The sequence below is a fragment of the Echinops telfairi genome, unplaced genomic scaffold (assembly GCF_000313985.2).
Source record: "Echinops telfairi isolate 266 unplaced genomic scaffold, ASM31398v2 ScPeMD7_7458;HRSCAF=8496, whole genome shotgun sequence".
Taxonomy (NCBI): domain Eukaryota; kingdom Metazoa; phylum Chordata; class Mammalia; order Afrosoricida; family Tenrecidae; genus Echinops; species Echinops telfairi.
In genome coordinates this window covers 32,798,846-32,822,725 of record NW_022111358.1, presented here as the reverse complement: position 1 = coordinate 32,822,725, position 23,880 = coordinate 32,798,846, and the positions used below count along the sequence as shown (strand labels likewise).

General features: G+C 46.0%; 1 protein-coding gene across 1 annotated transcript in view; it reads left to right on the top strand.

Annotated features, from left to right (window-relative positions):
- Window positions 1-23,880, top strand: part of NSF (N-ethylmaleimide sensitive factor, vesicle fusing ATPase) — a 147,706-nt gene that overhangs the window by 41,342 nt on the left and 82,484 nt on the right. Inside the window, exon 8 of the mRNA XM_004707240.2 lies at window positions 998-1,153. Coding sequence (XP_004707297.1) covers window positions 998-1,153 — 156 coding nt within the window. The remainder of the gene's footprint in view (window positions 1-997; window positions 1,154-23,880) is intronic.

The window sequence follows — 23,880 nt, the reverse complement described above, 5'->3', positions numbered from 1 at the left end:
GACCAAGAGCAGACTGTCTGCCCCTGGAAAGATTTACAGGCTCAGAAGCCCCGTGGGGTTGCGAGGAGTCCGGCCGACTGGATGGCAGCGTGGCAGGTTACTCTCAGCAGGTTGGTGTGTTGTTGTCTTTGGAAATAGAATTATCCAGTGACTTAGCCAGATATAAATTTGGCCTCGAGGGGGCAGTAGAGTATAAGAAAACTGACAGCTTCATCAAGAAAATCTTGGTTCACCAGATTCCAACTGTACAGTTGCCCAGGGGTTAGCTTTTTCCCTGGTTTAATAAAAGCGATACTGGTTTTTGTTGTTTCTTTACAGCTTTTGTACTGGGGTGCTCGGGTTTTTGTGTTTGACACAATAAACGTAGTTCTCCTGAGCGACTTTAGGAGGCACTCTGACATTGTCGCCTCTTGTGAAAGAATTTATAACCAAGGGTTTTGGCATGACTGAAATCTTGAGATTATTGTAGACTTTTGCGTGCAAATGGAGAAAAACAATTAAGCAGTCAGGCTTATTCAGTAGCTCTTCTCTGGCTGTGGGGCTGTCCACATAGTTGTAAACTTCTCTCCGTAAATACTTGTACTCTGAAATACATTTGCTTCGGGAGCCCTGGAGAACTGCTGGGCTTCATTTGGATTTCTGGCAACTAGTGTTGGTTGTCTTCATCAGCTATGCACATGGTGTTGCTTCTAATTAAGTAACTTAATTAACTTGATTAGGATGAAAGGGTAAAAAGAGCAACTTCCCTGGATTAGCCACAAATTAGTCACAGGATGAGTTAGCTGGACACTTGGAAAATGTTCCGGGTCAGAAGTAGGGACCAGACAGAGTAGGGGCAGAGCAGGACTCTTCCTTAGTGGGATAGCAGCCGGGAGCTTGCTCTTCTCCTCGTGGCCTGGCCGCCAGCTCCTCCGTGTGCCCTGAGGGTGCCCAGGAAGTGGCTCCTCTTGCTGGGGACATGCTCATTTCACAGCTGATGCTTTGTGTTTGCTTTTAGGCAAAGCTAAAACCAAGGAAAATCGTCAGTCCATCATCAATCCTGACTGGAACTTCGAAAAAATGGGAATAGGAGGCCTGGACAAGGAATTCTCCGATATTTTCCGGCGAGCGTTTGCGTCTCGAGTTTTCCCTCCAGAGATTGTGGAGCAGATGGGTGAGTGTGGCCAGGCCGGTGCTCCTGTTGGGGGAAAGTAATGCGATGAAGACAGACTCGCTGTTCAATAACGTTTTGTGATTTTTGTTGTCAGTCTGCCAGAGTATTTTCCTGTTGTAACGCCTCCCTCCCCCCCTTTTAAAAATACATACATTTCCACAAAACTCCTAAAATTATTAGAACATTTGGAATTAAATGTGAACTTTATAGGGAAATCATAAAAATTATATCCATGGTTGTCCCATTTATTTTATCTAGAAGGGTTTCTGTTGGGTACAGAGAGAAACCCTGCCTCTACCAACCGGTATGGGTCAGATTTCTCCTGCCGCAGAACCATCAGCTTTGTTCTAATATTAACTGTTGCCCCTTTTTTTGTGCTGTTGTTTTGCCCAATTGGTGCCCATTCACACCTAGTTCAGTGGGCACCTGACATATTTGTTAATTAGCTAAGTTTGATCCAGAAAGGCCCTTGTAGACTGTACGAGTGTCACACCCAAAGAACTGCCTCGCTCCTTTATCATTTATCTCCGGTGGGAATGCTGTCAGGACTCTCCAGATCATCAGCTGAACTGGAATGTGAGCAACAGGATCATCTAAGAAAGGCATTTGTAACATAGCAGCTTCTGGCAGAAAGCAGTCTCCCCAAACCTGAAGAAGGCATGGGAATACATTACTCCCCTCGGCCCCCTCGGCCTTTGTTTTGAAATTGCTACTGGGAGAGAAAGGTACAGTCATCATGGGGGGGGCGCTGCGGGGTCAGCACTGCTTTCTAGGCACTAAGTACTTGGGGTGGATCAGCCCCTATTGTTGGCAGCTTTTCTGCCTGGTCGCTCACAGTGATAAGTTACAGACGCAGCACACACCTGTTTGCTGGGTAAAGGTCGAGTTTGGAATTGGATGAAGAGAAAATGACAGCGCCCCTCATCACCTGAGTTTCATACACCTTTAAATGGCAATGACAGCCTCTGGGTTTTTTTTAATCTGAAAGATATAAAGGCCAAGTCCTTTTTTTTTTAACCGCAGAGTTTTAATTTGGGAAATAGTAAAAAATACACTACCTGGGCAATGTGCATTCTGAGGCACAGTAGCTCCCCAAGCCTTTCTGATGCCGACATGGAAATGTGCTTGCCGCTATTTGGCTTGTCAGTAGAGATCACAGGATGCTCCCTAATTCGCTGACTTCTTCCTGTGGCTGCTTTTTGTTGGTTCCAGTGGCAGAGGGGTCTGACGATTGCTTTTTTGCACGTTTGTATTCTTCTGCCAACAAGTAGAAAAAGGACTGCCTCGGTCTTTGAGCCTCCTTGTTTAATGATCAACACTCTCCTCTCGCTTTGGCAGCTGGTGACAAACCAGTGACTCACACTCAGGCCTCCCCTGCCACCCGGCACCTTTCAACGTAAAGCAAAGGTGAAATCGCCCCGGGAAAAACTGGGGGGCATTCCCAGACTTCCAAAATAACCTGCTAACACCTAAAGAGCAATGCATAGAACATGCTATCCCAGACTCAGAAAGCTTGCTATTGAGATGTAGGTCCCAGGGCAGGAGCCCAGCCACGCCACTCTTGCTGCGCCCAGAACAGACAGAAACCCAGATTCACTTCCACTCTTTTTCTTAAAAGGGGATGCTATCCTCTGTGGGTCTTTTTCTGGCTCTCGTGTAGGTCTTTTGTTACGATGTAGAGGAGTGGAGTGAAGAACATTCAGGAAGATGAGAGTACCTGTCCTGTGTGTGTGCACTGGGCCTCTGTCTGAGACCAGACCATGTGCAGAGCCCACCAGTGCGGTGCGTGGTGTTTGCAGCCTGTGACATTCAAGATGAAATTCAGACCCCCCAGGGCCCGGACTACCTCCGGCGGCCCATGCTGCTGTTGTCAGGGGAGAATGCAGCTGAACGTCACCCATGGGGTGACCACGGCAGTTTGTTTGAGGGCCATGGGTTGTATTTTGTTTGCCAGTGCTGCAGCCCAGAACCTTGTAGAAAGACTTGCCTTTCTAATAGTTTCACACCCAGCTAGCTAGACTTAGAATTAAGTGCTTCCTTTGGTGGGGGGATGGGGGTGTTGGAAGGACACCCCTCCCCCATCTGTATGATTTGTGTCATTTAGAAGCATGTGCTCTCAATTTGATTTTAAAACAAGTGTGAAGCTCCCGCGGCCTCAGAGCCAGACTGACAGACTTCGTTCACCCGCCTCGCCTCCGGCTGTAGCTCCGCATCTCCTACAGCTCCATTTCCCTGGTGAGACAATGGGGAGTAATTCTTTTGCTCTCCCTGTGTTTTCAATAGAGGCGTCTTGTTCCCTGTGAGTTCTGAGGCAGTCGGTAGAAGGACTGCGGTTATCAAGTTCTCCTGATGAGGCTCAGGGAGAGGCATGAGCCAGCGCACATGGCTCCATTTGAGCAGACTACCACCCAGCCGCACCAGCCCTTTCTGTACATAACCTGTGCCTTTACCTTGCCAGGGGCAGCCCAGTGGGCGGGGGTTTCTGCAGTGCATTCAACAGACAAGTCTGTAAGGTTTGAGCATTTGCCAGACACAGCGCCTGCTGGTTAAATCAATTAAATCAATGGAAAGAGGAAATAGTGATTGAAAAGGAATAACTTACGTAGCTTATGGATTTTTGTTTTGTTTAGGGCTTGAGACCAATTTACTGCCCCTACTATGGAATCTGGAGTCATGGCTTCTTTGTAAAAAGAAATCCTAGCCACTGGGCCTTTTTGCCAACAGAGAAAATTTCCCAATTCACAAAGTGATAAAGATAGAATTTTCTTCTCTTCTGGCATTGTGTTTATGACAGATAAGTATTATACTTTTATGAAATGGAGTTCTTTCTTTTTTCTTGAACAGTCATGTTGCCTCTTCAAAATCAAAAATACCATTTCCTACAGAACGCCGAGGATGAGAGAAGGCCCTGTGACTCAAATAGAGGCGCCCTGTCGGGTGGCAGAGTTAGAGATCAGTGGGGGTGAGCTGCGTGCCCTTGGGTTCCGCTGCTAGCTTCTATCTTGAAGTGCTTTCAGGTGCTTTAGTTCCCTACAGCACCGTCCTGCTTCAGCTACAATATTTCTATAGAGTTAAAATCAAGGAAAACTTTAAAAGGAAACAGAAGTCTCATGACACATTACAGGTTGGTGGGGTGTTTTTGTATGTGGGGAGTGGATGGAATAAAAGTCATGCCTAGAAACAGGATGAGGGATCATTTAAGTTAGGTTTCTGTTGCTCATATTTTCACTAGTTCGTGGTTTAATGTTCTCTGGTCTGTAACATTTGAGGTTGCCTGGGCCTACGTGGGACAGGTCTTCCCTGGAACTACAAGGGGGCTTCCCAAAGTCCATGAGAAAATTCCATTATCTTTTCCTTTCCTTTTCCACAAGCTCCTACAAGTCTCCCCATACGTGAAAACAGTGACATGGGAAACTAGACCTGTGGTATACTGGACACAAATCGGCTCTTCGTTAAAATGTCCACCAACGTCTGCAAGAGCCGTTTCATTAGGAGCGGCCTCCGGTCAGTTTAGGAGTACTGGAAGCTCCATTAAGTCCCAGGGTGCATATGAATGTGGGCACCGGACGCTGGTGGCCGGGGGTAGGGGGATAAGTCCTGCAGCGGATGGCGGTCTCTGAGCAGACCCATGTACCCATGGGACAGCGAGCCTTCTTCCTGCTCAGACACCTGCACGTGTTTTCCTCTGCGAGCGGGTCTGTGCTGAGGGCTCCTTTTATCGACGCTGTTGGCACAGCTAGAGAAACTGCCAAGAAAGGCCTTTGTCAGCATGTGACCTCAACACTAAATGTCAGAGCGAGACCTCCTCCTCAAAGAACAGTGAATCCTTGTTGGATAAAGTGTTGCTTCATGTCATCTGGGGACCAGGTCCACGTCTCCCCAAGGAGAGTGGCTCTGGCAGAAGTCACCCCGTTTCGGGCTAGAAGGACAAGGGTGTTAAGATGCAAAGCCACCAGCCTCACGCGGCCTTCAGGTGGATTCCATCACCTGTCGGGGTCCAGGTGACCTAGTGGTGGGAAGGGGGTGTCCGGGCCACACGTCAGGCTCTCACACCCTCAGTCTTAGAAACTGACCGTTTCTTTTTGATCCCCTTTCCCCTGAGCCCCTCTCTGAATCATTTTCAAGTCTGCGTTTTGAGGGTTTTTTCTGAAATTTTAGAGCAACAATTCTCAACCTGTGGTTCACGACCCCTTTGGGGGTTGAACAACCCTTTCACAGGGGCCGCCCAATTCATCACAGTAGCAAAATGACAGTGATGAAGTAGCAACGAAAATAATGTTGTGGTTGGGGGTCACCACCACACGAGGACCTGTAGGGAAGGGTGGCGGCGTGAGGAAGGTTGAGAACCACTGTTCTAGAGGGAAGCTGCTCTCCCGAGTGAAATGGCGGTTCCTCTCCCAAGTGGAGCTGCTGGGAAGCCAAGGAGCCATCTTCCCGTGCTGAGCACAGAGCAGGGAAAGCAGAGAAAGGACACCGGGGTTTGACATGCCATCCTCAAGAGGGATGGAGCTCTTGCTACGATTACCATAGACTCTTAAAATGCATTTTCACACCCCCACGTGTGCAGAGAGATGGCATTTTACATGGGGGTTAAGACATCTAGCCGAACTCCGGGCGCTGCAAAGGGAACCCTCAGGCTAAAGAGCTTATCTGAAATTTGAAAAAGAAAAAGGGGGAGGGAAAAAAAAAGATGAAGCTTTCTGACATTCATCGTTTTTCCTTGTATTAGTCATAACTTGCTTTTCAGCTATATTTTAGCTTTTGAATGCCAGCATGACATCTGCTCAAGTCTGCCTGTAATTTATTAGGAAAGGAAAAGAAAGCAGTCGCTCACTAGTTAGAGGTGCGGAACTTTCCCCGTCTGACTACCCCCGTTCTCAGAGACGAGGCCGGCTGTGAGGAATGTCATGCTTCTTGCTAATGGCAGCTCGGGGAGTTTATAACGCTTGGGGGGCTTGCTTTGGGTTTTTAATTAGAAAAAAAAATTAGCTTATAACTATGTGATTTCAAGGTTTAGGAACAAAAGCACAGATCTTAAAAGTACTATAGGTACCTTTTTTAATATATTGACTTTTTTAAAATCTTAGAATCGGCGTTTCCATTGGTCCCCCCCCCAAAAAAAAACAAAACATTTTATTAGAAGCTAATACATATAACATTCCATAGTTCAATCACATCAAGCAGTATTGTAGAGTTGCTGCCATAATCGGTTTCAATGGTTTCCATTTTTAAAGTAAATTTATCTTTGAACAGAAATAGCATGGCTCTGTTTATATCTTAAAGTCAAAGCATTAGTAAATGCAGCCAGCATTTTTCATTTATGGGCATACTTTAAAAATCAATTTTGGGGGGAGGTAGAGCTGTCCACAGAGCCACCAAAGGATGAGATTTGTTGGCAATAGAGTTACGTACAGATCAGCAGTCAGGTCCCTACCAAGTTGAAGTCTAAGTATTAAGTAAGCAAATCTGAAAATGTTAGCTATTTCTATTCATGAGCTCTATATAAAACAAATCCCCCAAGAGAGAAGTTTCTAAGGATATGCAGTACACCGAAAAAAGTGTACTGGGAAGTTAGGATGGGGACTATGGGAGACTGTGGTTCTCTGCTATATATCCACATGTATGCCCGGATGTTACCACGAGACTATGTGTCCACGGGAGCGGCTTTAACAACAACCACCTCACAGGCTGTTCTCCCTGGTGGTACAGCAGGAGAGCAGGCGGGTTCCACTTTTCTCTCAAGTTTTCCATGGAGGAGATGAGCGCAAGGGCAAAGGTCACAGACGCAGAGGGGCCCTGACCTTTTCTATTGAAGAAAATTAAAATTGTCTCTTGATATGTGATAAACAGCTTCCTCCTGCTACTTTTTGCCTGAGAGGAATTGGCATTAGTAATTTGCCTTCTTTCTGAACTGTGAAAACACTGGTTTTTATGCCTCTCGCAGCCGAGGAAGTGTGGGAGAAGGGCCGTTGAGGGGAGTGGGTCTCTGACCTTGGAGGAACGATCCTGTGGTTGGTGCTTGCGTCTGGCTTACTCCCATTTGTCGATTTGTCACGATGAAGCTGGTGGTACCCAGTGCTCGATGTGATGCTCCAAGCGCTTTAACAGAGGCTCACTTGTTTGATTCTCATAACAGCCTCAGGAGGCAGACACCGTAGTACCCCATTTTATGTCAAAGGAAACTGAGTCTCAGAAAGTGATGGCCCCGATTCACACAGCTAGGAAGTGATGGGGTCAGATTTGAATCTTGGCAGCCCTCAGGGCTTCTTGTGCTCTCAGGAAGCCCGTCATGTAAGGTTATTACATGGGCACCGCCTCTTTAGCCAGAATTTCCCCACCGCCGCACCATTGGTATTGTGGGCTGGAGAAGTAATTGTTGGGGGGTTGGCCGGCCTGTGCATTGCGGTACAGTCAGCAGCACCTCTAATTTCTGCCCACCTGCCATCACCACAATGACCAAAAGGATCCCTACACATTGTTGCCGTGGCAAACGTTTTGTTATCTATCTGTTTCCCAGGCACACACACAAAACTGATGAGCGCTAGGTTTGCCCCCACTGCCACCCTTTCCCCTGGGCGTTTAGAAATGGCAGTGTTAGTATTCAGGAGCGATTCCATTCTTTAGGCATGTGGTACACGAGGGCCTCGTCGAATGTGTGTCGAGGTGCTTACAAACCACAGCAGTCCGGCCTTTGTATTTAGGTGTCTTTAACCTTCTGGGGCCCCCTCTTGCCCTCCTGCCCTTACTTGGGGGCTGGGGTAAAGCAAATGGCAGGCGCCTCACCAACCTCCTTTTCCAGAGGAGAGGCAGTCTGTACCGTCTGCGTAGCTGTCAGGGCGGTGAGGATATTGACCGAACGCTTCAGGTCCGCTCTTCTGTCGTGTTTAAAGTTGGACGAGAAACATGGTCTCAACTGAGATTCCTTCATTTTCTGATTTCTGGTAGATTTTCTGGAATTTCCTATGATGAAATCAGGGGACTAACTAATCCTGGATTGGAATAAGAAGTGTTAAGTGTTCAACCTGGGAGAATGACCGAGCTCTATAAGACACGCAGGCCTTATAGTCTAGGAGGCTGATAGGTTCAAATTGCCATGCGTGCAAGAGACTTGGAGAGTCGGTAGCAGAACTGGAATGCCTGCTAGTCTGCTTTGCTTTCAGATGCTTTGGACCCCTGTTGGTGCAGGGGCAGAAAGGAAGTGGCTGCTGTGCCGGCAAAGTTTTGCCTTAAGTGAGCGGTCAAACTCGAGACAGGACATAAATGTTCAGATTCAGTCATCACTTAAAAGGGGACTAACAGCAGCTAACATGGGATGTGATTAAGTGCCAGGCGGGCAGTACAGTTCAGTCCTGTGGGTATTTAAAGGGAGGCAGAGCTGGCGGGAGTCCTTCAGTGCTGAGCGGTTGGTTAAGAAGCGAAGGATGGACGCCCACAGCCTGGGAAGAACAGACTAGGAAATCTATAGCCCCCATGACTTGACTACTCTAGCAGAGTTGTTGTGAAGAAGCAGGAATTCAGGTGGAAAAGTTAGGTTGGGGTGGAGTGGAATGGCGGTAAATTATGAATGCTATACTTAGGCGGTGAGAATCTGTTTGGTATCCATTACCCCTGTTCTAAGCATCCGCACAGACATAGGTGCTTCACTCAGGTTTTCCGTGTAGCTTGTGTACATGTAGAATCTAGTGTTCTTACTCTAATATAGCCAGTCAGTGGCGTTATACTTAAAAGTCAGGAGTTCTCAGTCTCAGCACTGTTGACATTTTGGGCTGAATAATTCTTTGCTATGAGGACTGCCCTGTGCATGATGGAGCATTTAGATGCTGCCATGACCTGGGCCAAGAGTTCCTCCTCCCCCACTGTTGGGAGCCCTCAAGTCAGTTCCAACTTGCAGTGACCCTGTACATAACAGAATGGAACACTGCCCATCCTGCACCATCCTCACAATTGTTCTTATGTTTGAGCTCATTGTTGCAGCCACCGTGTCACTCCATCTTTATCGCTGACCTACTTGACCAAGCATGATGTCCTTTTCCAAAGACCGGTCTCTGGACAAGTGTAGGAGGATGTCTCGCCATCCTCACTTCGAAGGAGCATTCTGCTGCACTTCCTCCAAGACAGATTTTCTGAGACAAGTCTGTGCTTTTTCCAAGACAGATCCTCCCTGGTTAGGACAGAATCACCCACCATTGCCATATGCCCTTTTCTCTGTGTGGAATGTAGTCAGTGGCCCAGGCCTGGACCACACAGCTTGTTTACCAGCGAGTGCAGGGATGGTGAGTTTATTTTTGCATATCTTGTATTGACAGTCACAACTAGACACACGTAGGTAGAAATAATCCCAATCCTGGTCAGATTGTGAGGTAAATGCTTTCTGCTATCTCCCACCAAAAGAAACCTGGAGCTGAGCTGAAGGAACGAGTCAAGTTGCTGTGGTCTCTTCCGAGTAAGGGCAACATGTCTGTGAGCGAGAACCGTGTCCATAGGGTTTTCTGGAGCTCTTTTTAGAAGCAGGTGGCCCATTCTAGCTTCCAAGGGCTCTCTAGCCAGACCTGAACCTCTAACCTTCCACCTTACCATTTACACCATCCAAGGACACCAGATGGAAGCAAGAGAGGAAGAACTACTGGCGTTCATTTGCTGGCATCTGAGCATGTCTGAGCAGCCCACTGGGAGCTCCCTTTCCCGAAATGCCTTTTCTGCTGGACTCCTGGCTTTCCACGTTTCAGATCCTCCTTTCCCCTCTCCGGCTCTCCCTCCTCATTCTCTTCTGTAGATGCTGCGCTCTCTTTGTGCCCCTTAAATGTTGAGGTTTCTCAGGGGTCCATGCTGCACCAAGTCTTTACCTCAGTCTGTAATCATTCCTCAGGTTGATCACATCCATACCCACAGCTTCAATGAGCTAATGGACCCTTAGCTCTCTAACAGGAATGTCTTCCTGGCTCTCAGCTGAGAGCTCTGCGCATCCAGTCACAACAGTGTGTTCACAGTAAACCATTCCCTTGTCCCCGCTGCCCTCCCCAAACATGCACACCCACCCCACCCCTGTGTTTTTTATCTTGGGCACCCATATAGGCACCCATATACCCATAGCTTAGGCACCCATATACCCAATACCCAGTTACTACAGCCTAAAATTGGGACCTCTGTGTTTAATTCCTCCCTTTCTGTCACCCCCTCTTCTAGTCAGTCACAGAATAACTGTCGGTTCTGTGATCTAAATGTATCTCAAGCCTGTCCACTTCCCTCGTCTCCTCCCTGCCACTGCCTTCCTCAGGACACCATTGCCTCTAGTCTGAATGGTGCCCTAAGCCTCCAGTCTTGCCCTTCTCTAATCCATTCTCCACACTGTAACTGGAGTGATTTTTATAAAAAGGCAAGTCTGATCCTGCCACTGCACTGGTTAAAACTCTGAGCAGCTCCCTTTAACTCCTTCTGTGGCTGACAAGCCCTGTGTGATCCGGCCTCTGCCAGACTCCCCAGCCTCATCCCTTAGCCCGTCCCCTCCCCCAGACTCTGGGCTGCGGCCAACCTGTACTATTTCCAGTGCCTCTAATTTGTCATGCTACTGTCTCTCACCTCTGTATCCAGGGATATCGTTTGCCTCGCTTTTTATCCCCCTCCCGTTTATCCATCAGGCCTCAACTTTGACCTCACTGTCTCCGAATGCTTTGGTTTTGGCGCTCCACTTCTGGGTCCCAGCAAGTTCCTGCTTTCTCAGGCATTATTGTAGGTTTGCACCCTGGTTGAGTACATTTCTGTAACCCAGCCCCCCTCCATCCCTCTACCAACAAGCACAATACACATTCAGTATCTCTGGTGTGCTTTCTTCTCCTGCATGGGGCCTGGCTCCAAATCCTAGAGGACTTCAAAAAGTTTGTGGAAAAATTATGTCGTTTTTTCAGTTCTGTGTTTCCACAAGCTTTTGAATGTTCTCTCATAGTTTTCAGGAAATGAATCAAGGTCAAGAACGTGACTGATCTCCCTTGTAGAACACTTTGACATTTAACCCACACGCTGCCCTCAAAATGCTTCCAGCCAGTTCTGGAACGGCGCTCTCTCTGCAGGTCGCAGAGCATTACTGTGTAATGCAGAGAACACACTGTGGGCCAGATTAGCCCAAAAGGCAGTCTTTGAAACAGCAGATGCGTTGAAGGAGCCAGGACGTGAGCCAGGTCTTGTGAGAGTCAGAACAGATCGACATTTATGCCTCATTTCTGTCATTTGCCTCCTCTGTGTTTTTGACGGTGTGAATCCCTATCAGGTTTTTGTTTTTTTTTTAAGTTGGGTCACAGCCCACACTGTTCTGTGACATTTTTCTTTATTCACAGTGTATCCTGGATGGTATTCCGAGAGACAGCTAGTGTTTTTTCTTGAAAAAGATGAATAGTACACTAAAATCGCATCCGCACAGGTCCTGGCAGGGTACGTTAGTGTCCAGCGCAGAGGCTCTTGGGCTCACCAGAACAGAGTTGGTTTTGAGCCTCCTTTACCATGTACCCCAGGCCTGGCCCTGGGCTTCCTAATGCTAAGGCCCCAGGCCCGAAACAGTTGAAGCCTCCGTGCCAGTCCCCTCATAGGCATGCGAAAGAAAGCTGGACAGTGAACGAAGACGAGTGGAGATGCATTTGGATTATGGCGCGAAGAGTGTGCACTATCCCACGGACGGCCAGAAGAATGAACACAGCTGTTTGGGAAGAGGTACAGCTGGGCTGCAAGGATGGCGAGACTTCATCTCACGTGCTTTGGACATGTTCTAAGGAGGGACCAATCTCTAGAGAAGGACAATGTGCTTGGTAAAGTAGAAGGTCAAGGACAAAGAGGAAGACCTCCATTGGGATGATTGACACAGTGGCTGCAGTAGTAGGCTCAAACCTAACCATCGTGAGCATGGTGTGGGCCTAGGCGGGATTTTGTGCCTAGGAGGGCTATGGGTCTGAACTGGCTCACAGCACCACCACCACCAACAGCTTTTGAGCAGGTCCCGTAAAGCGCTCCATAGAGGTTGGTTGGGTGGTATTAAATTGCTAAAAGGTACTTTTATGGCTCTGAAAAAGGTAAAAAACATACCAGCCTTTAATCCATTCTCTTCGATCAAATATTAAGACACGTTTTCTTCTTGTCTTAAACTTTTGTTGCTGTTGAAAATAGTTAACGCCTTAGAGGACCCTCTGAGGCCGTCTCGTAATTATTCGTTTTGAACACTGTTTGTTGATAAGGTAGTCATGGGGACACGCGGGGATATTTTTTCTCTATTTGTGAACTCATACTTTGGCTGATTTATATTTCCTTTTTATCGCATTCCATCAGAGAGGAGCTGATAAATCTCTACCACGTCTATAAATCTTGTCAGTTTCTTGCGGGTGCTACACGGACTGGGACAAACAAGCACCCTCTTGGGAGACACAGTAGAGGAAAGGGTGTCAGCGGAAGGGAGGAAGGGAGAGACTTAACCGCAGCGTCGGCACAGAAGCTGCCTGGAGTAGCCACACACTCTAGCCGTCCTTGGCCCGTGACTCCAAGAAGACTCTGCTTGGAGCTCCTTTTTTTTTTTTTCTTCTTTCACTTAGAGTTCCAATTTGTTACTTGCCGCAAGCTAACTTTAATCAGATGTTCATCATTTAAAATGAAGCAAAATCCCTGCAAGAGACATGGGCATCACGTCTTGCTTTTTCAAGAGCTAACCTGGTGCTCGCTCAGGTTTTGCAGAGAAGAGTTGAGAAGAGCAAGTCTCTTCCACATCTCTTTTGACTAGTAGTCAGGAATTTGGCATTGCAGGTTACTGTAGAGCCTATATTGAATGCCCAAGTAATTGTTGGTGACTGCGTTGCTCACCACCACTTCTGGCTTTAATACGGTATCTTTTCTTCGGACAAGTGAGCCTCTGTTATATTCCCAGTTCGAAGGGACTGAAAGCTGGTATATAAAGATGCACAGGTAGATTGGACTTCATGCTGCTCATACATGTAGTTACTCAAGTTTATCCACTATGATAGAAGGGTTGTTTTGTTTTTTTAAGTGCTTTGATTTTTAAATCTACCTGGAATCCTGTCACGAGGGAGAAATCTTAGCAAGACTTAAGAGCCTTTTGATAATGAATGGTTACTATGGGATAAACCTATAATTAGTCGGCTGCTAATCCACACATTAGGTATATTCAGTCAAATCTCCCATATACATGGGAGAATTACCCCAATTGTAGATTATTAGTGCATTCCAGGGACATTTCCATGTTGCTCCACACTCCTCTTTTGACTGACATTTTTCCTGCATCATGCGACGTTTCTTTCTGTAAAACTCTACTGGTATTTCTTGCTTGTCTGTCCGCTACCCTGCTGACGACTTAGCAAGGAAAACTGAAGAAGAATGGATGCATGTGAATTGTGGGCTGCTGGAGAAGCTTGGCAGCGCCGTGGACTGCTAGAACGAACGGCCGTCTTGGAAGGAGTGTAACCGTAGCGCTCCTTAAAGGCCAGGGTAGAGAGACTGACTCACAGACTTTGGACACGTTACCGGGAGAGACCAGTGCCGCGAGAGGGACATCATGCTCGGTAAAGCGGGTCAGCTCCAGAGAGGAAGCCCCTCCCCTCCGTGAGATGGGTTGACACAGTGGCTGCAACAAAGGGCTCAAAGATCACGCAATTGTGAGGCTGGCACAGGACCAGGAGATGTTTCATTCTGCTATATATAGGGTCACCGTGAGCCGGAACTAACTTGCTGGCACATAGCAACTCCAACTTAAGGAGCCCTGCTGGTGCAGTGGTTCAGTGCTAGACTGCTAACCAAAAGATCATGGATTCAAACCCACACGTCCCTCTGGGAGAAAAACGTTCTCCACTTCCTTCAATACTTGCAATGTTGAGAACTCTGAAGACTAAATGAGAAGCCCGGATGGCATAGTGGTTATGCATTGGGCTGCTATCTGCAAGGTGAATAGTTCAAAGCCACCAGCCACTCCTCAGTAGAAAGATGGACTCTCAGAAACTCACAGGGGTCGTTCTACCCTGCCCTACCGGGTCACTCTGAGTCTGTATCGACTCGATGGCAATGAGTTTGGTTTGCTTGGGTTTGGGGCAGACTAAATGACGTGGAGCTCGGCCGTTCCAAATATGGGTTTGGCTTGTAAGCAGCAATGGCTCCAGGGACACCCATGCCAACAAGAGAGAAAGGGGGCAGTCTGTTGCAGCATTCGAAAGATGGGGCCCTTCCTCCCTTTTATCTAAAGATGAACACTTTAAAAATCTGAATAAGTTGATTAGTGATTCTATTTTTGGCCACCTGTATACGAAAATTTGAAGGAAAGCTGATTTAGAAAGGCTAGAAGCAGAGTAAATACAGGGTATTGTTTTTTGTTTTCACATTTCAGTTCTTTCTCGAGCACTGCTTTTGTTTTAGTTGCTATCAGACCCTTTGCCCTGGCTCTCAATCCCTATTGCCAAGGGATGACAATGTCTGGAGAGAATTCGCATCCATTTTAAATGGTCTAACTAGACGTCTCTCTCTTAATAGGAGATCATCAGAAATAGTATATTTATAGATAACGTAGATATATTAAGGCTTACGTGTTTGAATCAGAATTAAGGCCATGTGGAAGGCCTTAGAAATTGTCTAGCATTTCCCAAATTCACCTACTTAAACTTTCTTAACAAACGAACTCACACAAAGGGCCACGTAACAATATTCCAAGGTGCAACCGTTGTCCACAGCAGTCTTGTTTTATAGACAAGTTCATTGCCGTTGCAGAAGCGTACGCCTTTGCTTTACATTAAAGTCACTTCTGACTAATAGCAAGACCATGTACAAAACAAAGGAAACACTGCTCCAGCTCCCGAGGAAGATGTGTGAGCCCATTGTTGCAGCCACCGGGTCAGTCCATCTCAATCCATCTCGTGGAGGGGCTTCCTCTTTCTCTCTGACCAGAGCTCTACTTTGCCAAGCATGAAGCCCTGCTCCAGAGACTGGTCCCTCTTGATCACATGTCAACGTCTGTGAGACAGAGTCTTGCCCTTCTTCCTTCTAAGAAACATTCTGGCTGTACGTCCTCCAACACAGATCTGTCATTTCTCTGGCAGTTGCAGTACTTCTTACAGTCTTCACAACACCATGGTTTAACAAACGGATCAGTTCTTCTCTGGTCTTCCTTACGCAGTGGCCAGATTTCACATGCGTACGAGGCAGCTGAAAACAGCCACAACTTGGGGCAGGGGCGCTTTTCTCGTTTTCAGAGTGACATCTTTCCGTATTTCTTTAGGATGAATTCCGAGAACTGGAATTGCTAAATCAAAACGCATTGGGAAGGGTAAAGGTTGTTTTGGGTTTTTTGGTCGCATGCTGCCGAACAGTAACTTCCTTTTGAGGAGTCAAAATGCTGTATAGATGAAATGCCCCCCACTACGTAGGTACCTAGAAGAGAGAAACAGCAGAAATACATCGGTTAAGTCCGAAACTACCGCACAGGCTATCAAGAGACTTGGGGTCTTATTTTAGATGTGGGGTTGACTGTGGGTTTGGGGCTTTTAGTTTCTTCATTTGTAAAGGCGGGTTTTAGACTGGTAATGGAAATACCCTGAACTGCTGCCCTGCCTCTTTTCAGTGACCAGGAAGGCCTGGGCATGGGGTCCGGCAGGGCGGCTGCCCTATATGTGCTCATGTTTTACTGTTCAGCTTGACTGTCTCTGGAAGACTTGCAAGTAGGCAATGGGGGTGGGGGGTGGTGAGTGGGGAGTGTTCCTCTTTGCTGTTCCATATCTCTGTATTTATTTTGTTTCTCTGTAGCCATGCCTTTGATTTTTTATTGATAGCAGGTACTTGTGGCAGAGGCTGTCTCGTTCAGCTCTTGAAAAGCAAAGCAATAGAGAAAAATGATGCTTCTTAGATAATTCTGTATCAGATCTGCACTATTAAAATATTAGCAAGAAGCGGGGTTGCCATTTAATTCTTTAAAATGCTATCCATATGATATAGCCAAAAAGAACACACACATATATGAAAGATGGTCATCATATTGTAAATATGAACACAACTATTGACTTTCCTTCCTTTTCCACCTACCCAGTGGACAGTACTGATGTTTACTGCTCAGAGGTGATTTAACAAGTCCATGTCTAAGATACTTCTTTGCGTCAATTTCATTAAAATATGCTGACGGATTCATTCACTAGTTCTTCTTTTAAAGTACACATTGCTATCTCAAAGCTCAGTGTTACAAATTAGTCTGAAATATGTCCACAATAAACCTGGGCACTTGATATGAAATACGCTTATCATCCCAAACCGCCTTACAACTCTGAAGGTAAGATCCTATCACTGTACCTGTGCCTGCCCTCTTCTCCGTCTCCAGTCGCAGAAATGTGAACAGCTACAAGGTCATTCCCCAAGACACGCCTTTCCTAGAAACTAACCAAAGGACACTTACAAAGGAATCACGGAACTTAGTCTACTGTTAGCATATTCTAGGAACAGAGTCTCCACATCCAGGACTTGCTTGCCATTCACATACACAGCATTATTAACTGAGGGCACTTGTGAAACAATGGCAGGATAATGCGAATGTGTCTTGTTAGTGTCTCATTAAGAACGCTCTGGCTCAGATCCCTTCCACTTACACTCCCCGACTCCCACATCACCCCATGAGCCAACAAAATCCAGCTCAGAGAGATCCATTTGAACCATTCTATCCTGAAGACAATGAACGTGTGCTACTTTATAAAGACTATATGGTTCAGCTGTGAATTATATACACGATAAGTACCCAAACTCAGGGCCACCAATTCTACCTGCCAGGCCCTGAAGGGCAAAGTGGAGCGGCTCCTGCGGGTTTCTGAAACTCTGAGGCCCTTGTGAGACTAGAAAGCCACGTGTCCTTCACCGGCGCCGGGGGTTTCAAACTGATAGCCTTGCCATCTCCACCCAGTGCGTCGTGCACTCCGCCACCAGCCAGGAGAGATGCAGAGCGTGTAGGGTAGTGGTTCATCTTGCTGAATTATGAACACACCGGCCCAGTCTCCTCCCTCAAGTTTCAAGCACGGGTCTGTCCTGCCCTTTCCAAAGGCAATATGTAATAGGAACTTACTGATTTCTTTTATCGAAGTACTTAGTGGTCCTTTTTTAGATCACCTTTACCAGGGGTTGGCAAACTTTTGAGACAAAAGAGTCCAAATAATTAAAAAATTATTTGAGAGCCATGAAAAAAAATATATATATTTTTAAATCACTTTATTGGGGGCTCGTACAACTCTTATCACCATCCATTCATCCATCCATTATGTCAAGCATATTTGTACATTTGTTGCCATCATCATTCTCAAAACATCTGCTTTCTACTTGAGCCCTTGGTATCAGCTCCTCATTTTTTTTCATCTCCCTCCCCCCTCCTGCCTCCCTCATGAACCCCTGATAATTTATAAATTATTACTATGTCATATCTTACAGTGTCTGACCTCTCCATTCACCTACTTTTCTGTTGTCCATCCCCCATGGAGGAGGTTATATGTAGATTGGTACCCCCTTTCTACTCCACCCTCCCGGAATCACCACTCTCACCACTGGTCCTGAAGAGATCATCTGTCCTGGATTCCCTGTGTTTCCAGTTCGTATCTGTACCAGTGTCTAGACCTCTGGTCTAAACAGATGTGTAAGGTAGGATTGGGATCATGATAGTGGGGGCGGGGAGCATTAGGAACCAGAAGAAAGTTGTGTGTTTCATCGTTGCTACACTGCACCCTGACTGGCTCGTCTCCTCCCCGCCACTCTTCTGTAAGGGGATGTCTAGTTGCCTACAGATGGGTCTTGGGTCCCCACTCTGCACTCCCCCTCATTCACAATGTTTTGATGTTTTGTTCTTTGATGCTTCAATACCTGATCCCTTCAATACCTCGTGATCACACAGGCTGGTGTGCCTCTTCCATGTGGGCTCTGATGCTTCTCAGCTAGATGGCCACTTGTTTACCTTCAAGCCTTTAAGACCCCAGACGCTATAACTTTTGATAGCCAGGCACTATCAGTTTTCTCCATGAATATATTTTTACAAACAAATGAAATCACCGTTATCTGAATAATATCCTTTAAATGAAACTATGATAGTTTCACTTTCATTTTCAACTTTACATCAGAGCCACATTCAGGCTCAGGAGCCAGCTGCAGTGTCCTGACCCTGGACCTTCACTGGATGCGGTGTGTGGCTGCAGTGGGACCTGCTTCCTTTATCCATCATCATCTCCCTTTAGAATGGTTTCTGAGAGGGATTCTTGATGGTAAGGAATTAGCTACATTTGTTAAGTCCACGCCACTCCTCCAACACACACACACACACACACAACACACAACACACACCACACACGGCTGGCTCCTAAAGCCACCTTTATGTTCTTGCTTTGTGAAGGCATGTTTTCTCCCAGTTCTCCTTAGCTTTGAGCATATTTGTCAAGCCCAGAATACTTCTACGGTTGTTGTTGTTGCTTTTTTGCTTTGTCTTTTGAAGTATCCTTTTTTTTTTTTTGGTGTTTTCAGTAAATTATCCTTCAGCTACAGGAATAGCCTCTTTATTATTTGTTGTCTTTTTAGTCTTTAGTCACCTGCTTTCTTTGCAAAGTGAGTTGGTTCAACCCGAAGATCCAAGGAACACTGGTGTCTCCACCTTGCTCGGGATCTGCAGTCACCTAGTTCTCAAACTTGTCCCTTGTTTGAGCCATCTATGTGTTCTCCATAAGGAACTTTGCTAGAGTCGTTGCACAAAGCTCAGGCTCCCTGCTGGAAAGGGAGCCCACTCTCTCCTAAGGTGGCATATCTAATACATTCCATTTTGGGGCGACTGTGGGTTTGGGAAGGAGCCCTGGTAGCGTAGCGGCTTCCTCATTGAGTGAGGCCAGCAGTTCGAGACTATCATTCATCCACGGGAGAAGGATGAGGCTGTCATAGTCTTAGGGTTTTACTGTAAGTCACAATCAACTCGGTAGCGGTGAGTTGGGGTTCAGGGTGGGTCTAAGTCTTCTTATGTCATGGTCACTGTGAGTCAGAATTGACTGAGGACTGGGAGTTTGGTTTGGGGTCATGTTAAGGTGAGATGTATATACTTGTGCTCTGTAGGCTCCCCCCACCCCTGCCCCATCCCCGGGACTATATTCAAAAATCCCCCTGCCATTGTGTCGTTTCTGACCCATAGTGACCCTATTATAGCGTTTCCAAGGCTGGAAATCTTTACGGAAACAGACAGCCTCAGCTTTCCCTAGCAGAGCAGTCTGGTGGGTTTGAACCCCTGACTTTTCTGTTGGCAGTGTCACAGGGCTCCCTTGGGAATGTACAGCCCCTGAACAGTTCTTCTCCCTTGTGAGAGCCCTTCAGGCCGATGAAGAAGACGCTTCTGGCCAGACCTGACTCCCCGAGATTCCTTTTGTTTTCCTTCTAAGCCAAATCCCTCTCAGCCCAGCCTGGTCCATTCCTCCAGCCAAGCTGCTGTGCCTTCAGTTTAACCGCTTGTCCATCCTACTCCCATTGCGCTGAGCCCTGCCACTTGTCCTGAAACCCAGAGCAGGCACACCGTAGTCTCGCCCCTCTGCTCAGAACATTAGGCTTCCTTCAGTGCAGGCCGACATGGCATTCGTGTTTTTAACATCACATTCTGCTTTTGTTTTTGTTTAATCCTTTTATTGGGGGTTCGTACAACTCATCACAATCCATACATTCATCAATTGTATAAAGCACATTTGTACATCCGTTGCCCTCATTATTCTCAAAACATTTGCTCTCCACGTAAGCCCCTGGCATCAGCTCCTGTTTTTTCCCTCCCTCCCCGCTCCCTCCTCCCTTATGAACCCTTTATAATTTTTAAATAATTATTTTGTCATATCTTACGCTGTCCATCCCCCAGGAAGGAGGTTATATATAGATCCCTGTAATAGGTTCCCCTTTTCACCCCACCCTCTCCACATTCTGTTTTGAATAATTGATTTTTGTTGTTGAGTGAAATTTCTAAGTTATCTCACAAAGCCATTATCTCCAACTGTTATCTAGTACAAAAATATTACATTTATTCATGTTAACCATTGCCTTATTAGACCAGCATAGAGCTATAACTTGTCAAGAAATTGAAAAAATTGCCAGTCTATGATTTAATTGAGTCTGTAGAACATATAAACTAGACAAAATAAGAACCCAAGAATTCTAAGAAGACAACTTACTGTGGTGTCTGCTGTCAGTCTAGCCAGCCTTTCTCAAAGTGTCTTCTGGCTGCCATTAGACTCACGAGGAGCACATCCTAACTTTGCAGTCTCAGCTTCGTTCCAGGCTTGCTGAATTGGAATGTCTGAGAGCCATGCTGAGAAGCGTGCATTTTAACACGCTCCATTGTATGTTAGGAGTCTTGGTGGCAGAGTGAGCTGCTAACCACCAAGTAGATGGTTCAAACCCACTAGCCACTCCACGTGCGACAGATGAGGCTGTCTGCTCCCATAAAGATTGACAGTCTGGAAACCCTAGATGGGGTCATTATAAGTCAAAATTACCTCAGTGGCAGTGGGGTTTTCTGTTGTTGTTGGATGTTAAATTATGACAACCACCATTGTAAGTCCTGCAGATTTGAGCACAAAGCTGTGATCAAAGTCTGATGGTGCTAATCAAGGAGATGATTTATAAGGAACAGAGGAACGTGTCCAGGCATTCCAGGAGTAGGACAAGGAGGAATAAACTGTCTTCTGGAGAAGACAGATCGTTCCTAAGCAAGAGCAACACATACAGTGAGTTTGAAATGAAGGGACAAAAGAAAAAAGGAAAAGCTATAAATTTTTGAGACCGATGAGGATACATGCTGCCAGATAGCAGCAAGGCAGGGCCTGCTGGAAGAGAAGCATGAGCTTTGTCATCAAGAATTCACGAAATGCCAGGCCCCACCCTGTGATGAGGGAGTGTAAGAGGGTGGGGGTGTCAGCAGAGAGATTAGTGTGGAGAGTTGCTCTACTACCCCATCTTTAGTCCTAGGCTATCTAATGAGAAGATCTGTATTCAATCTCAGGTGAGTAATTTGGAGCTAGACCAGTCAGGTGGCAGACATCGTGCACAGCTGCCGGTTGCTCAGGGCACAGGGATTGCTCACTTCATCTTAACCAAGCCCAAAGTGCTCTTGGCATTTGCAAGCTGGTGGGGCCACAGCAAGTCCCTACCAGACCAGATGCTACCCGGATCCAAGACGCCACTGCTCAAATGGGGTCAGCAGTTATGGTCTTTGTCTTAAATCTGTCCTTTTCTTAAAGATATGGGAAGTGTCCAGCTAAGCACAGGCAGGTGGCAGTTACTTTAGAAGGCGATCGACTGTCTTTCAACACAAACAACCCTCATTTAACATGAGTTGAGGGATATTATGCTCCGTCTTTATTGCAAGACGGGAAAAGACAAAATGTTCTTAAAGGAAATAATTATATCATGCTACTAAAGTTGCAAGTGGAATCAAATTAAGAAAGTACTCATGTCTGTCCATCCAGTTAACAAGTCTGCAGTGAGCTAGAAGAGAAGTTGGCCTTAGCAAACTCTACAACCAGAGACAGAGAATTAATAGTAACCTGCGTAGCCATTTTCTACAAGCGTGTGCACTATTTGAAATTAAGCGCGCAAGTCTCGTTTGTACAACCGCAGAGAGGAGCTTGCAAGCCTTGTGAATATGTCCTGACTTGCCAGCAGTCTTTTGATAGCCTTCCTTGTTGGCAAACCTGGTGAAGCTGTCTACATTTGAACTGGAAGCTGCTGGGTTCTCCCCTTGAAACAGCAGTCATCATTCAAAACCCACTTCACACTTTACAGATCACGTTGCCCACAAAATAAATTAAGCACTCCTTATTTTGACATTAATTTGACAAGAGATCATGTCTAATTTATTATCATCCTGCTTACTCTTGTGTAAAATTAGTGTTTGCTGCAGTTTTTTACCCCCTTTTGGATACCTAAAAGTTGACCGACAATTTTTTTTAACTCAGCTTGCCTCTGATAACAAGTAAGGCAAAGAAAATTCACTTCTTTGAAAGTAGAAGAGTGAAGAAGAAAAAAAAGAAGAGTGTGACACAGAAATGGGTGCCCCTTTTTGAGGATAATGATTTGAAAAGATTGCAAGCAGTAAATATTACTGAGTATTCCTTTTATTGTAATTATAAGCGGTATAATTTTCATTGAGATATTTTAAGAAAATCTATTCAAATGAAGACATTAGAGCCCTTATAATATTTTCATATGTTCCTTTTCATCCAAGAGATTGGCTATACCTTATCATAGTGGGTAATGTCCTATTTTATTTAGATCAGATATCTTTCAAGCTGGCTGTAGCACATAACTTAAAGCCTTTTGAAGTTCTCTCTACTAGGACTTATAGGATTATCATCAATGGCTATCAGTACCCAGTGCTCAATCAGTATTCTGAATTTCGTATATTGTTGGAGGGTTACTGATTCAATGGAAAGTGTGGAAATTAGAAATAAAGTGAGAAGACATATACTCTGAAGCCACCACAAGCTCAGAGGCAAAGAGGCAGTGGTAATTTAGCATTGCAAATATCCTTTTGTGAGATGTCCAGAAATCATCTGGGCTCCTCCCAGTAGGGCCAGCTCATCCCAGAGGAGTGCTGACAGAGCAGGCTGTGTTTCTCCGCAGAAAGGGGATGGCAACTTTCTGAGATCCGGTGAGTTGGACATTGAATAAGGAAAACAGAAGCAGAATCGATGCATTTGAATGGTGATGCTGGCGAAAAATATTGAAAGTGCCCCGGACTGCCAAAAGGACAAATAAATCTGTCTCAGAAGAAGCGTAGGTAGAATGCTCCTTAGAGGTGAGGATGGTGAGACTTCATCTTCCGTGCTTTAGGTATGTTGTCAGAAGAGACCAGCCCTGGAGAAGGGCATCAGAAAAGAGGAGGGCCCCCAGGAGATGCATTGACACAGTGGCTGCAACAATGGGCTCAAGCACAGGAACAATGGTGTGAGGATGGCACAGGACTGGGTAGTTTCCTTCAGTTGTGCATCAGGTCACTATAGATCGGAACAGACAGGATGGCACCAAATAACAACTACAATAACAGGAATGATAAGGGTGATTTCATCTGAGGAGATGGGGAAACTCTGGGAAAGAACAGGAGCAGAGAAAGCATATGTAGATGGAGGCATGTGGATATGTGGAACTGATTATCATGGTAGCATCATTTTATGACCCAAAACGAGCTTAGAAAGCTAGAGATTTAGCTATGGATTACCTCTGCAGAGGCATTAGAGAAACTTGCAGGATTGACTCAGGTCAATCTGCTTGAAAGGTTAAAGCTACAGAGAATCCTGACTTACGGAGACTGTTAAAATCTCTGTGAAACTGCTATGGTCTTAGCACATTGACCACTTGTTGATTTGGAGTTTGGGGGGCTTCAGTGGTATGAGTAATAAATTTCTCAAAGTTTAAGTGATAGTAGTGTTGGATAAGGCTCTAAGGGGCCAGATGGTCACAATAACCAGTCTCAGAAATATCTGGTAAGCAAAATAGTTATTTGTTTTCAAGGTTTACAGCCACCGTACAGTGACCCAGCTCCCACATACCATTTGGCAGCTTCATTCCATTTCATCACTTAATCTACAGCCAGATGATGAAAATAAGCTAATTGCAGTAATAGCCAGTATTTCTGCAATCTTGATATGCTCAGTATTTTATGTGCATGATACTTAATCCTCATAATAGATAGCCCTCCCTTGAAAGTAAACAAGCGGCCATCTAGC